Below are 13831 nucleotides of genomic sequence, written 5' to 3' on the forward strand. Positions count from 1 at the left end.
TGCAGTGCAAGATGTAGTCACAAACTGGATGTAGTTAATATGAATTCTGCTGCCCACAACTGCGTGGGGGTTTTGGGGGGGGGTTGTTTTGTGATGGTGTTTTTTTGTTTGGTTTGGGTAGGGTTTTTTGTGGGATTTTTGTCTTTTATTTTTTGATTGAGCTGTCTTCCATCTACTCTTAAAAGCCTGGCTGACTTTTGTACAGCAGCCAAACCTAGGAGCTGCCTACATTATATCCTTCAGCTTCTTATGCAGTACAGAATAATACATCTGAATGCCTAACTAGTGCAGTAAGGATGACTGTGTTCCTTTTCCTGGTGTTCCATGAACAGTATATAATGGAAAACAAGACAGAAACTCAGCAGAAAAAATATCCCAAGAGAAGGAAAGGCCAGGACACAATAAGAATTCATCTGTCTGTCACTGTGAGTACATCTTTTGGGTAACACACTGAAGGATTACACTCCAACAACTGCAGCTTTGGTGCTCACATGCTCAGGAGCATTTGATTACTACAAAAGACAGTAAATTCAGACCAGAACGATGAGCTAGAGATTTGAGACTACCCTGACACTGTGTCACAAGTAAATCTCACTGGTAAACACCAACAGAAACCAGATGCTGAGTGCCATCACCTGCAGCTGTAAGAATTTCAGCACTGGCAGAGCACTCACTGCAATCTCCTCCTCCTGGGCACAGCCAGAAGACTGAAACCAAACCAGAGCAAACACACAAAGAACACCGGCAGTCCCGAGAGGTCCCGGCACACCAGATGCCGGTGGGAGTCACCACCGCGTCTGCCCTCGGGCATTTCGGGGACACCTCCAGACACCGCGTCCACCCGCCCCGCGGTGCTGAAGGGACAGCTCCGGACCGGACCCACCGAGACACCGCCCGGACCCGGGGGCACACCGGGGGCACACCGGGGGCACACCGGGGGCAGGGAGAGGCCGGGGGAACAGAAGCAAACAAACAAAAAACCCCAGCCCCCCCCGGAAAAACAAACAAAAAACTCCAACCCCCCAAAAAACAAAACAAAAACAAAAAGCAAAAAAAAATTAAAAGCACAAAAAGCAAACAAAAAACTAAAAACACAAAAAGCAAACAAAAAAACTAAAAACACAAAAAGCAAACAAAAAACTAAAAAACAAAAACGCAAAGAAAAAAACTGAAAACTCAAAAACAAAAAACCTAAAAACAAAAAAGCAAACAAAAAACCTAAAAACAAAAAAGCAAAACAAAAACTAAAAACAAAACGCAAACAAAAAAATGACAAAACTCACAAAAACAAAAAACAAAACAACAAAAAAACAAAACCAAAAAAAACTAAAAAAAAAACAAAAAACAAAACCCACAAAAAAAAAAAACGAAAGAAAAACCAAGCAAAAACAAAAAAAAGAACGAAAGAACAAAAAATGAACACAAAACCAAAGAAAGAGCAGGAAAGGAAAAAAGCACAACAAAAACCCATCAAACACAACAACAACCCAAACCAAAACAAACTATCCCCTGCTGGATGCACCCATGAACAAGCCTGGACAGGAAATGATGAGTTACACTTCCAGGTCAATTTAAGCCTAATTATTTTGCAATTAATTTTTTTTTTAACTCACAAGCACAACCTTGGCTTCATTTTGAGAATCTTCTAAAGCTGACAGAGCAGCTCATCTCGTAGGCAGCTTAATGAGAGAAAAACTTCACCTTTAGAAAAATTCTGTTGTTTTTTGGGGGGGTTGCTTGGTTTTTAGTTTTTTTTTAAGGTATTTTGCACTGCAATAGTTTCTCCATTTTCATAGACTTAGTATAATACAGCTACATTAGTGCAAAAATAGTTGGGTTTCTTCACCTTTCCCTATTTCTTCACTTTTCTTTACATATTTTCTGCACTTTTCTGTATTTCCACATTAACCCCTTTTCTAAACTCCAGTCCCTTTAGCAGACAGGCCGTACAGGACATAGGGCAGTAGGAATACCTAACATGTATTTTTTGCCTTGAAATTTAGGAATACAAATGCTACAATTCCTCTGGGGACCAACAAGGAATGACAGAGACAGTACAGCATGAGCCACAGTGCTGACCAACACAATGGCCACGTTGACAACAGCAAAGCACTGTTTAATCACTATTTATGACACCACTGCCCCTGTGCTCAGCTCTGGTGAGGCCACAGCTTGAGTCCTGTGTCCAGTTCTGGGCCCCTCAGCTCAGGAAGGAGATTGAGGTGCTGGAGCAGGTCCAAAGGAGGCAACCAGGCTGGTGAAGGGACTCGAGCACAGACCCTATGAGGAGAGGCTGAGGGAGCTGGGGGTGTTGAGGCTGGAGAAGAGGAGGCTCAGGGGAGACCTCATCACTCTCTACAACTCCCTGAAAGGAGGTTGGAGCCAGGGGGGGGTTGGGCTCTTTTCCCAGGCAACTCTCAGCAAGACAAGAGGGGGTCTCAAGTTGTGCCAGGGGAGGTTTAGGTTGGAGATGAGAAAGAATTTCTTTCTGGAGAGGGTGATCAGACATTGGAATGGGCTGCCCAGGGAAGTAGTGGATTCTCCGTGTCTGGAGATTTCCAAAGAGCCTGGATGTGGCACTGAGTGCCATGGGCTGGGAACCACGGGGGGAGTGGATCAAGGGTTGGACTTGATGAGCTCTGAGGTCCCTTCCAACCCAGCCCATTCTATGACTATGATATGGTTGAGCTATTTAATTCAGGCCAGAGTGTGCAAGACCCTAAAGCACAGATGAGGTCCCCTGAGTTGTTCCCCTGCTGACAGCCTCCGGAGGTGACTTCTATCATTCATGTCACCCCCACTGAGGTTAAAATCGAGGGCACTATGTGGATGGCCAAGAGACAGAATGCCAGTACTAACTGTACCTCCACAGCTCACAGTAGCTGCAAACCCCCTGGAACTCAGGCTCCAAAACCTCCATCAAACATGAAGGTAAATTTTAGGAAAGCAACTAAAAATAGGTTCTGTGCCCAGGTTCAAGTCTACACCCTGCATTACTCCTGCAAAACATTAATACTTCATAGTCCAACAAGCTAATGGTAGACTGTTCTTCCAGGCAGCTGTCCAACTATAAGAAGGTATCAGGCCTGATAGTTGATATCTCAGCAAAGAGATTATATATATAAAGCTTGAAAAGCCCAAAACAGCCACCAACTTTACCCCGTTTGAATTGGTCAGTATTTTTTATATATAAAAAAAGGAACACGTTTCCTTAGCATATTAAAAACTTACTGGAGAGCAATAAATTATACTCTGTCATGAAGACATGGTTGATGACTTGAGAGAACTGCAGTGGTGAGAGGACTAGGAGGAGAAGAGAAGGATAAAGGAGGAAAGTGGCAACTCCACAACTATTCCTCAACTACCAAACCCCAGGAAGTGTGACAGGAAGGGAAATCCACACCTACAAAGCCTGCACTTTAACAGCCAGAACAGGAGAGGACCTAAGGCTTCAAAAGAAGTTCTGCAGAAATGGTTCTCCTGACTATGCCCAAGGCAAAATCTAATAAACATTCCCAGTGTCTTCTGCACGTGGGGGAAAAATGTAATTTTTAATGCTGCTTAAGCATGAAAGAAAGCAACAGCACTGCACAACCTGGTCCCTTCACAGTCTCAAAGGCAATACTGAAAATTGCTGAGTTCCTACCTAAACGCTCTCAAGTAGAATGTAGAATAAGAAAAAAGCTATTAGTTGTATTCCTTGGAGATGTGTCCCTAAATAGGACAAAGCATCCTTTTACTTTCTAGAAAAGCCTACTTAGTCTGAAGATTTTTCTCTGCCCCTCCAAAATAAAAAAGCCTCATTCTTGCATGAATTGACAATAGTGATAGATAAACAGGCTCTAGAAACAGTCACTCCACACTGTTTCTCTATCCACAATTGCACATAGTGGCTAAAAAAAAAACAACAAAAACGTACAGATGAAAATGGCCCTATTCTCTGATGCCAACAAAAGGCTTCCAAACTACACTGAAGCCGACATAAACAAACCCATCTCTTCACGCCTCCAGCATCACAACTTAGTTAAGCAGCCCTCGGTTAGACCCAGATATCCCAAACACAGATAAGACTCATTCACAGCTATTTTAGAAGAGAATTTTTAAGAAGAAAAAGGACTAAGGAGGAATACGGTAACACAAGGCAAGTTATACATTTTTAAATCAGAAATAATAGGCGGTTTTTTTCTTTTTTTTCCGGTTAGGAGAAAACAAGAATCCTGAACAATTGGGAGCTCTGAATGGACACCGTAGGAAGCAAGGCTCCTTATCAAGCAACCTTCCCTGAAAGGTACCCTTAAAGGTAGAGCCACCAGAGCCCTCGGTGACACTGCCGAGTTACCAGGCTCCAGCAGCCCGGTGAGAATTTCCCAGCCACTGGAAACTCAGGACTTCCCACCGGGAAACTGCTCCTGCCGCCAATGAAACGCCAACACATCGCGCTGGGCTCGGCCTCCCCGGAGAGCAGCGCTTGCCTGGAAGACAGGAGGGCACTGGAGCAGCAGGAACGCAGCTGCGGGATGGGAAACGGAACCGGACGGAACCGGGGCGGCTCGGGCCCAGCCGAGCGGCCTGGCGCAGCCCCAGGGGTGAGGGGCCGGGCGGTCGCAGACCCCGCTCGCCCCTGTCCCCTCTCCCTGTCGCCGGCCAGGCCCCGCGGCTTCCCACGGCCCTCCCCCACCGGCCGGGGCCTCCCCTGGATCAACGGAAGGGCCGGACCGGGCCTCCCTCCGCGCCTGCGGCGGTCCCACCGCCCCTCCGGAACCTCAGGAGGACCGGGCCGGAACGGCCCCCCCCCTCCCCCGCCTCATTCCGGCACTCTCAGCTCCTGCCGGGCGTCCCTCAGGCGCCTCACGACACCTTCAGTGCCCCCGTCCCCGGTCCCACAGAAGGGCCGGTACCGGACCGAGCCCTCGGCTCCCTCCCCACCCCAGGTGGCGGAGAGATGCCGCGCCGAGCCCCCACCCCCCCGGCCCCGGTCCCCCTTACATTGTATAGCGGGGGGTGGCGGGTAACGGGCCCGCAGCTCCGTGCCGCCCCCTGCACGCCGCTGCTCACGTAGTTGCTGGGAAGATGCCGACCCGCTGGTCGATCTTGCCCGTCCACCAACCCTCGTCGCCGGACACGTGCGAGTCCCGGGACAGCACCTGCACCACGTCCCCCGGCCGCAGGCTCAGCTCGTCCTCGCCGCACGCCTCGTACTCGAAGACTGCGGTCCAGAGCGGCCCGCCGCCCGGCGGCTCCCCGCCACCCGCGCCTTCCTGGCTGAGCTCTGTGAGGGGCTCCATGGCGAGGTTGCTCCATAGGGGGAGGCACCCGCGGCAGCCGGGCGCTGCGGGGGGCGGCGGGGCCGGTACCGCCGCCTATTGTTCATGCGGCCCGGCGCCTGCCGGCAGCAGGTGCCGCCGCTGCCGCCGCTGCTGCTGCTGCTGCTGCTGCCGCCGCTGCCGCCGCCGGGGAACGGGAGGAGGGGGAGGGAGGAGGGGGAGGGCCCGGCGCGCTGCCGCCTCAGCCCAGCGCGGGAAGGGGCGAGGGCAGGCAGCGAGTGCCGCCGAGCCGCCGCCGCATCCCCCCCCTCCTCCTCGCCCGCCTCCGCCTGCCGCCGCGGCCGCGCATCCCGGAGCCACCTGACTCTCTGGCAGCTTCGGCGGCGGGAGGGGAGGGGAAGCTCCGCCTCTTCATCCTCATTGGCCGCCGGCGCCGTCCGTCAACATCGCCCTCACCTGATTGGGTGACCGCGCTCCCGCCCCTTTCCCGCCCCGCCCCGGGCCTCGGCCTCTCGCGCTGCCCGGTGTCTCGTTCCCCCCCTCCCCCCCTCCCCGCCTCAGCCTTGCGGCGCTCGTCACCACGCGCCCCAAACTCCGCTCCTCATTGGCTGCCCCAGGATGACGACACGGAGCGGGCGGGCAGGGCGGGGAGCGGCGGCAGCACCGTCAGGAGCAGCGGGCGGGAACCGGCAGTCCCGGGGGGATGAGCTCCCCGTACACGGCACCTCCTCATCGCCCCAGGCCCGGGCTTCTCGGGTGGGTGGTGTCCGTGTGTCGGCGGGGCGGTTCGTCCCGATTGACAGTGTTGTTCTGCGGGGCAGCAGCATGAGGCTCAGCGAGGCCAAGTGGTGCCGCAGGTTGGGTCGGGTTGTTCTGGGGAAGTGTGGCTGGAGGTGACCTGCGGGTGGCGTGTGGCCACCAGTGTGCCTGGGGGGCTAAGAAAGCCACTGGCGTCCTGGCTTGTGTGAGGAACGGTGTGGCCAGCAGAAGCAGGGGGTGGCTGTGCCCCGGTACTCAGCGCTGGTGAGGCCACACCGGGAGTGCTGTGTCCGGTTTGGGGCACTGGGATTGTAACAGAGAGACTGAGGTGATGGAGGGAGTGCAGAGGAGTGCTGGGGAAGGGCCTGGGGGATAAATCCAGTGAGGAAGGAGCTGGGGTTGTTCGGGTTGAAGAAGAGGAGGGGAGACCTCATGGCTCTTTGTAACAACCTGGAAGGATGTGGAGAGGTTGGTGCTGGTCTGGTCTCACAGGTAATGAGCTACAGAACCAATGGATTCAAGCTGCAAGGGGGCAGGTTTAGACTGGAGATCTGGAAAATACTTTTCACAGCAAGTGTGGTCATACACTGGTACATACGCTGCCCAGGGAGGTGGTGGAGTCACTGTCCCTGGATCTGAGGGATCCCTGCTGGGGGATAGGCTGAGGGGAGCACGTTTTACAGGAGGGGTGATGGTTGGACTCAATGATCCCCAGGTGTCTTTTCCAACCTGGAAGACTCTCTGATTCCATGACAGTCTCCCTGCCCCTCCTGGTGGCCTCCTGCACCCCAGAGCTCCACAGAGCTGTGGCAGTGCCCGCCTGGATGGAGCTGAGGGCTTGGGCCAGAGAGCCAGGCAGGGGCCAGGAAAGGCCCTGCCACTATCTGCAGGCTGCTCCCTCTGTCTCTGTACACCTTGCACAGGTGTGACATGGTGACAAGTTAACCCGGGTACATCCCTGCTGAGTGCCTGTACTGAAAACTAAACCACAGAATTTATTTCTCACTCAAAATTGGTGTGTGTGCATATATATATATATACATATATATACATATACAAACATCATCCTGAAAATACAAACGCCTTCTGCTGCTGCCAACATTTTTACAGCTTGGGAAGATCTTGTGAGCAGAACCTGTTCATATATAGTGATATAAAAGGGAGAGCCAGTTTCCTTTTCACTTCAGTTCCCTTTAAAATCCTCTCGCCGTTTCCAGGGGTAAAACTGGAAATGAAAAGTCTCTGTTTGTGATCATTGTAACGAAGCCCACTGAGGCTGAGAGAGATTCCCAGGCAGCCTGGTCACATTGGATGTCTTCCCACTTGCATCAAATATTTAGCTTAGTTTTTTCCTTAGTGTTTTGTAAATGGAGTTACACAATTCTTATTCTGCAAGATTTAAAAAACAAGTCAATTTCCTAATGAGGCTTTTGTACAGAATAACTGCTAATACTTCCTGAATTGTATGCAATGGGGCTTTGTCTGTCTATCCCTCTACTATCTTAGGAAGCACTTAACTACACTTAGGAAGCACCAGTGTTTTAGCTTTAAAAAGAATTCTGAAGATCTAATATTTTAATTTCTTTGCCTGTTTTCAGAGAAAAAAACCTTCCCCCAAATGCAGTTCAGTAACAAGTATTGCAGAGGATCCTGCAGGAAACTGACTTTTTTTTTCGGGTTCCTTTTTGGGGTTTTTTTTCCCTCCACAAAGTTCACAGCAGAGGGCAGAGCTGAGGATGCATCCTCTCAGTTATTCCTTTGTTACTCGAGGGTGTGTTTTTACAATCCCAGCAAGCTTACCCAATTACCCTGTTGCTGGAAGGGACTTTCCTGCCCCTTGTCACAGCCTGACCCGCTTCTCTCCTTGCAGCACCAGTGGCTGTGTGGCTTTAGAGTCACTCCAGCCTGTTTTTCTCACTGAAAGCCCAGCCACCAACTAAAAGTTCATTACCCACTGACTGTTTAGGTGGGTTTGACTTAGGTTAGGGCTGTACACACAGCTGTTAAAGCCAGCACAAGGTAGGAAAGCAGGACAGGAGAGGTGGAAGGGACAGCAGACTCAAGCCCTTTCAGCCACAGCCCGAAGTTAAGGTCACTTTGGCTTCATGGAGCCAAGGAGGAAAATAATTGTAGTTTTTGGAGTTCAAATAATAGATGATAGAGATGGAATCTGAAGGGCTGGTGTTTAATGTCCCTAATGGAAACAACCTCAGCTCCATGCAAGACTTTTGTGTCCAATTTTGTTTAGAGAAAAAAACAAGAAACATTTCTTTAAATTCACACCGTAGGGAATTATTATGCTTATTGTGATCATCGTGCTTTAGGAATTGTAACATGAAAAACTGAGTAAGACACAAGGAGGCAGAGGGCTCCTCTCGTTCAGCTGCTTAACACCGCTGTAAAGCACTGACAGATGTAAAGTATGAGTTCTGTTACCTACGGTGAGATCTGTAACAGGAGGAAAGGGTTTGTGTGAGGTTGGGCTTCCCTGCCCAGAAAGAACCTCGCCATCTAGTGGATGCCTTGAGACTGAAGTCCACAAACGTCCTCAGAGGCATCTTACCCTTTCTTTTTTTTCCTTTTTTTTCCTTTTTCTTTTTTTCTTGTTTTTCCCCTTTTTTTCTTTTTTCTTTTTCCTTTTTTCTTTTTTCCTTTCTTCTTTTTTCCTTTTCTTCTTTTTCTCTTTTTTTTTCTTTCTCTTTTCTTCCTTTTTTCTTTTCCTTTTCTTTTTCCTTTTTTCTTTTTTTTCCTTTTCTTCTTTTTCCTTTTCTTTTTTCCTCTTTTCTTTTTTTCTTTCTCTTTTCTTCTTTTTTTCTTCTTCTTTTCTTCTTCTTTTCTTCTTTCTTTTTTCTTTTTTATTTTTTTCTTATTTTTTTCTTTTTTTTTCTTTTTCTTTTTCTTTTTTCTTTTTTCCTTTTTTTCTTTTTTTTCTTTTTCTTTTTTCTTTTTTTTTCTTTTTTTTCTTTTTTTCTTTTCTTTTATTATTATTGTTATTATATTGTTGTTATTATTGCTGTTGTTATTATTGTTATTATTGCTGTTGTTATTATTATTGTTATTATTATTATTATTGTGGTGTGGTTTTTTTCCCCACTGATGCTGTGTTTGTTTCTACAGAGATGGTGTGCCCAGCTCAGGAAGCCCAGAGCAGCCACAACCTGGAGCTGGGAGAGTGTCCAGTGAGAAGTTCTGAGAAGCCATGACAGCAATTTCCCATTCTCATTTACTTCTCTTGGCATCTTTCACCAAAAGAAACTGCTTTCTGAATGAGGAGATTTGGCCAGACTGCTGAGGCTGTTCTTAGGATCAAGGTAAATAGAAGAGTCAGTGAACATAAATATACATTTCCATAGGTGGCATAAGAGAGGAGAACATTACAGACTCTGCATGAGTCTGTGTGAGATGGCATTTTAGGGTTTGCAAGGCACAGAAATATTTTTAACCTGTATGCCTTTCTGGTAAACATATAGCCCAAATATTACACTTTCTTATGGCTTTTCTAATAAGGCTGTATGTATTCCCATTGCTATTCAGCAGATCTGAATAATGGGAATTAGATTCTGGATGTAACAGACCCAGTTCTCAAGGTCTGTACCTACAGAGACACTCTGCACTTCCCAAAGTTTGAATGCAGGTTTTGTTGTCTGTTTATAAAGGTGTGTCTGTCCTGCAAAATGCAGACAATACTCTGAATGGAGTTCAAGCTGGGAATTCTAGACCCAGAATTCTAATAAATGCTTGGGGTTTTGCATCTACATAAAAAACAAACCAAAACAAAAAACAACCAAACCAACCACAGCCAACAAAACAAAACAAACCCAAAAAGTAACACCAAGAAAAACAACAACAAACCCCAAATTACTGGAGGACAAAAAGGCCAATCTACCCAGTCTATCCCCACCCCTTGTTTTAAGAAGCTATAGAAAGCACTCTGCTTACTCAGTTCCATCATTCATATACATTTATGATGATCATCTCAGCTTTTGCCCTGTCTTTGCTGGACACTTGTGCAGACCATACCAAGCTATTGCTCTCTCAATGGATGCTTTTGCTCTCTCTTGACTGAACTCAGCAGCTCTATAATCATGTTACCACTGTGACAGTCCAGAGCTATAGATCTACACTGGCTATCAAAATGGTGGCACTCCAGGCTCCTCATTTCTGTACTCTGTGAAGAGAAAAAAACCAGAATGCTAATAAAACTGAACTAAAATAAAATAGTGGAATGTCCAGAAAGAAGAAAAATTACAGTGGTAATTTATATTGCATCTGAAATTAACCCAGCACTAATGCTGTAATTTGGCTCTTCCACATTTCAGAGGATATATCTCAGCTATGTTCCATGGTTATATCTGCAGAGAGAACTATATCCACCACTCTGGTGATGTTTCTCATGCCACTAGACAGATCTCTTTGATCAAATTCTGATAATCTCAAACAATTCAAGCTTCACTGATGAATGGATTCTACTGTCATTAAAAACTGACTCTTTGCATGGCTGTGAAGTTGAACTGTGGTGCTTTTTCCCACTTTAGACCAGCACTGCTTTGTCAACATAGCTTTAGTGTGGATTTGTTCTTCATGCAGGGAAGGAAGGTAAGCCACTGGCAACAGAAGCTGCATGAACTCTGCTGTGCTAGCTAGGAGCCAGGCTGCAAATCTGGGTCTTTAGCATCTGAGTCAGTAAAAGAGAGAGCTCTGCTCTGCTTCATAAAATATATATGCTAATCTCCCAGATGGCTATGTCTTCTTTCTCCATAGAACAGATGACCTGGAAAATAAAAGAAGACTAAAAACATAGGAGAGTGGAAATTCTGGGCCAAAATCTGAGAGCTTCCAGTTTATTTTGCAGGCAAGCCCAGCTTTAAAATTTAGCTTTGTTTTGATAATGAAACATTGCAATGATTGCATTAATATTATTACAGGTCATGGTACAATCTGACATGTAACATGAAGCATTAACACATTTATGAGCATCCCTACAGGAAAAAGTAAAACAGAGGAAGACTTTCAAATGAGATTTCTGCCAAGCTTAAAAGATATACAGCTAAGAGAAATTATGTTTTACTTTGGCTTAGTAATCACTACCATTTGCACACTCTGTTCAAGTATTTGCATATCTCTGCCCAAGCCACATTCATAGCTCATGTTTAATTTATCATTGGCTGGGCTGCTGCTCCTGAAGCAGAGGAACATCAGAATCTCACTGCCACTCTGGCAACGCTGTGCAACACCTTTGAATGTGGGTGGAACAAAATTTAAACTCTGAATAAAGCACCTGAGATTAGTGCCATGCAAATGCTCCCACCAGACAGTAAAAACACTTCAGCAAATCTCTCAAAAACTTTCTGAAAACTTTATAGCTGCTGGTGGCCTTGATCTTCCTTTTTATATGCAAAATGAAGCAGCAGCACAGCACCTTGAGTGCTGCAGCCAGCATGTGTTGCAGAATGATCTGCATTGCCCCTGGCATCTCCTCTTACCCCCAAGGCCTTCTGTCCAAGGAATGACCAAGCCTCCCTTGTTTGTGAGGGCACTGAGGTTTTCTTTGGAAATAACAAAAAACAAAATGGAAAACAAGGTATTAGCTGGCCTGGGATTTTGTTTAGGTTTTAAGTTTGTCCAACAAAGCCTTTGGGCCAGTTTTCAGGTCACTGAATCCACCCTTGAATAACTTCAGAAATACACCACAGAAATGAAGAATCCTGCATCTGAACTCAAACCATAGGAGACAGATGGAAAATGTATTCCTGCCACATCCACTGGCTGTCAGCATTCATGTCCAAATTATAGCTTTGTGCCCAAATGGGTAGCCTTTTCATTTGGAGTAAAATAATCCTATTATTGATTGAGGCTGATGTATTTTTTCTCTATGTTGTATTTAGTAAGTTAACTTACTATTCAGAATGATAAACCTCAATCTAAAATAAGACCAACTAGGTCATTGCAGTAGTAATTGTTTTTTTCCATGCTGTCTTGAGGGAATAGGCAACATTTGCCTGCTGTCTCCTCTTATTAGAAATCACAGTTTAAATCCTTAGCAGAATTAGTTAGAGGAGCCTGTTTAAAAAATGTATTACTTTCTACTGGAAAGTTTTCTGTCTTGGTTTCCCCGTGTAGCATCTACTCAGTACCTGGTGACTAAGATCAGATATTATATTGTGCTCATTAGATACTTCATAAGGCAACTTATGAAGGGATTTCATTGTGCTTACAGGGAAATGGTCCTAACTCTGTTTTGATCTTTTAGTTTAAGTCTGGGCAGAGAGACACTTTGTGTTTTTATTGTGAGGCTGCCTCTCAGCACTGGCAGCATCAGAGCCAGGGCAGGGATTGCACCCATCTCAAGGAGTCTGCCTTTCCATTCCAGAGCTCACCTGCATTATCTATTGACCTTTTTTTTGTTGTTCTTTTCCCTAACTGGCAGTCTTATCTGGTGGGCTCTGGCCCTGCACACTGTCAGAGCACCATGCACTGTGCAGCTGAAGCTTCTGTAGAAGGAGGGAAGCACAATCCACGGAGTTGGCCTGAGCAGATCAGTCCCAGACTGCAAACTGCTGAGTGTCTTTGACTCTAATTGGTTCCTGAGTAGCTTTCAGAAGATAACATTAAGAGTAATTAACTTGTAAAGGATACATGGCTCCTTCTTTTTCGTGGGGTGGTGTTTTCTCTCCAAATTGTGCCCACAAAAGGGCACATGTGAGTAAGATTTGTTAATGTATGAATGATGGGCTTCCTGCACATATATCCAGCATAAATCTTCCTGCTTCACTGCTGTTAGAATCTGAAATTTCTGCATCACTGGGCAGTGGGGGCCCTCAGCTGCCATCCCAAAAGGTCACAGGCATGACTTTACATACAATGTTTATGGACAGACAAGTAATAACCAGACCTTTCTTGAGGTTGGCTTTGACCCTTGTCTTCAAGACAAGAAGTCACTTGGCTTTACTGGAAGAGGGGATTTTTAGAACAGTCACAACAAAAAGTTTTCCAGCTCTCAGATTTTTTAATATGTATTTTTCTGTAACTTGTGTCAAGCTAGCAGGGAATGAGCCAGAATGCTACAGAATGAGCTATATATATAATTCACTCACAGCTTTAATGCTCATTTGCTGTTCACCTCAAATTCATGCCAGCAGAGCCTTCCCACTACTCCATAGCAGTATCTCCTCTCACTTGACCCCACGGTGCTCCTAAGGGAGTCTGAGAGGACTGAAGCCTGGGACAAAAGCAGCCATCTCCCTGGGACTGCAAGCAGGTACCTGCTGGGGTTGTGAGGCACTGAACAGAACCCACCATTTCAGGAAAGCCTATCATGCTATTTGCCTGTGGTATTTTTAAATGCCAACATGAAGTGCGTTGCAGTGAGACCATTGAAATGGCTACAAAATGTTCATTTCCCCATTTTCACACGGTTATGCTTCCTGGTATGGCATAACTCCACTATCAGCAAAGAAACGTGCTTCCTTCCTATCGAACGTGAGCCTATGAACAGCTTTGCCTCCTTGACCCTAGTAGATGGCATTCGTCCTTAAATTGTCCATATTGTGGCAGAATTTCTTTACACGGATAAGAAAAGGAGAGGGTAACGAACTCCAGAGCTGTCTGGGGAGGAGGATCGCTGTCGAGGCAGGTCTCATGATGGGTGTGGGAGTGTCACCACGCCGAGGAGCTGCAGTGTCAGCCCCTCTCTTCTCCCGTGGCACAAGCCACAACACGACACCGACAGGAACCTTCCGACGCTTAATTTGAATCATAGAATCATAGAATCATAGAATGGGCTGGGCTGGAAGGGACCTCAGAGATCA

General features: G+C 46.7%; 1 protein-coding gene and 1 long non-coding RNA gene across 2 annotated transcripts in view; one reads left to right on the forward strand and one right to left on the reverse strand.

The window, feature by feature from the left end:
* MAP3K9 (mitogen-activated protein kinase kinase kinase 9) overlaps nt 1–5333 on the reverse strand; it is a 44522-nt gene extending 39189 nt beyond the window's left edge. Inside the window, 3 exon segments of the mRNA XM_030451909.1 lie at nt 4987–5040; nt 5043–5063; nt 5066–5333. Coding sequence (XP_030307769.1) covers nt 4987–5040; nt 5043–5063; nt 5066–5285 — 295 coding nt within the window. The 5' untranslated portion in view covers nt 5286–5333.
* A 622-nt stretch (nt 5334–5955) lies between these two features.
* Nucleotides 5956–11821, forward strand: LOC115598463. The gene is made up of 3 exons (XR_003987676.1): nt 5956–6020; nt 9141–9334; nt 11667–11821. It is a non-coding gene; the product is annotated as an uncharacterized LOC115598463 (long non-coding RNA).
* The last annotated feature ends 2010 nt before the right edge of the window (nt 11822–13831 follow it).

The sequence above is a fragment of the Calypte anna genome, chromosome 5A (assembly GCF_003957555.1).
Source record: "Calypte anna isolate BGI_N300 chromosome 5A, bCalAnn1_v1.p, whole genome shotgun sequence".
Taxonomy (NCBI): Eukaryota; Metazoa; Chordata; class Aves; order Apodiformes; family Trochilidae; genus Calypte; species Calypte anna.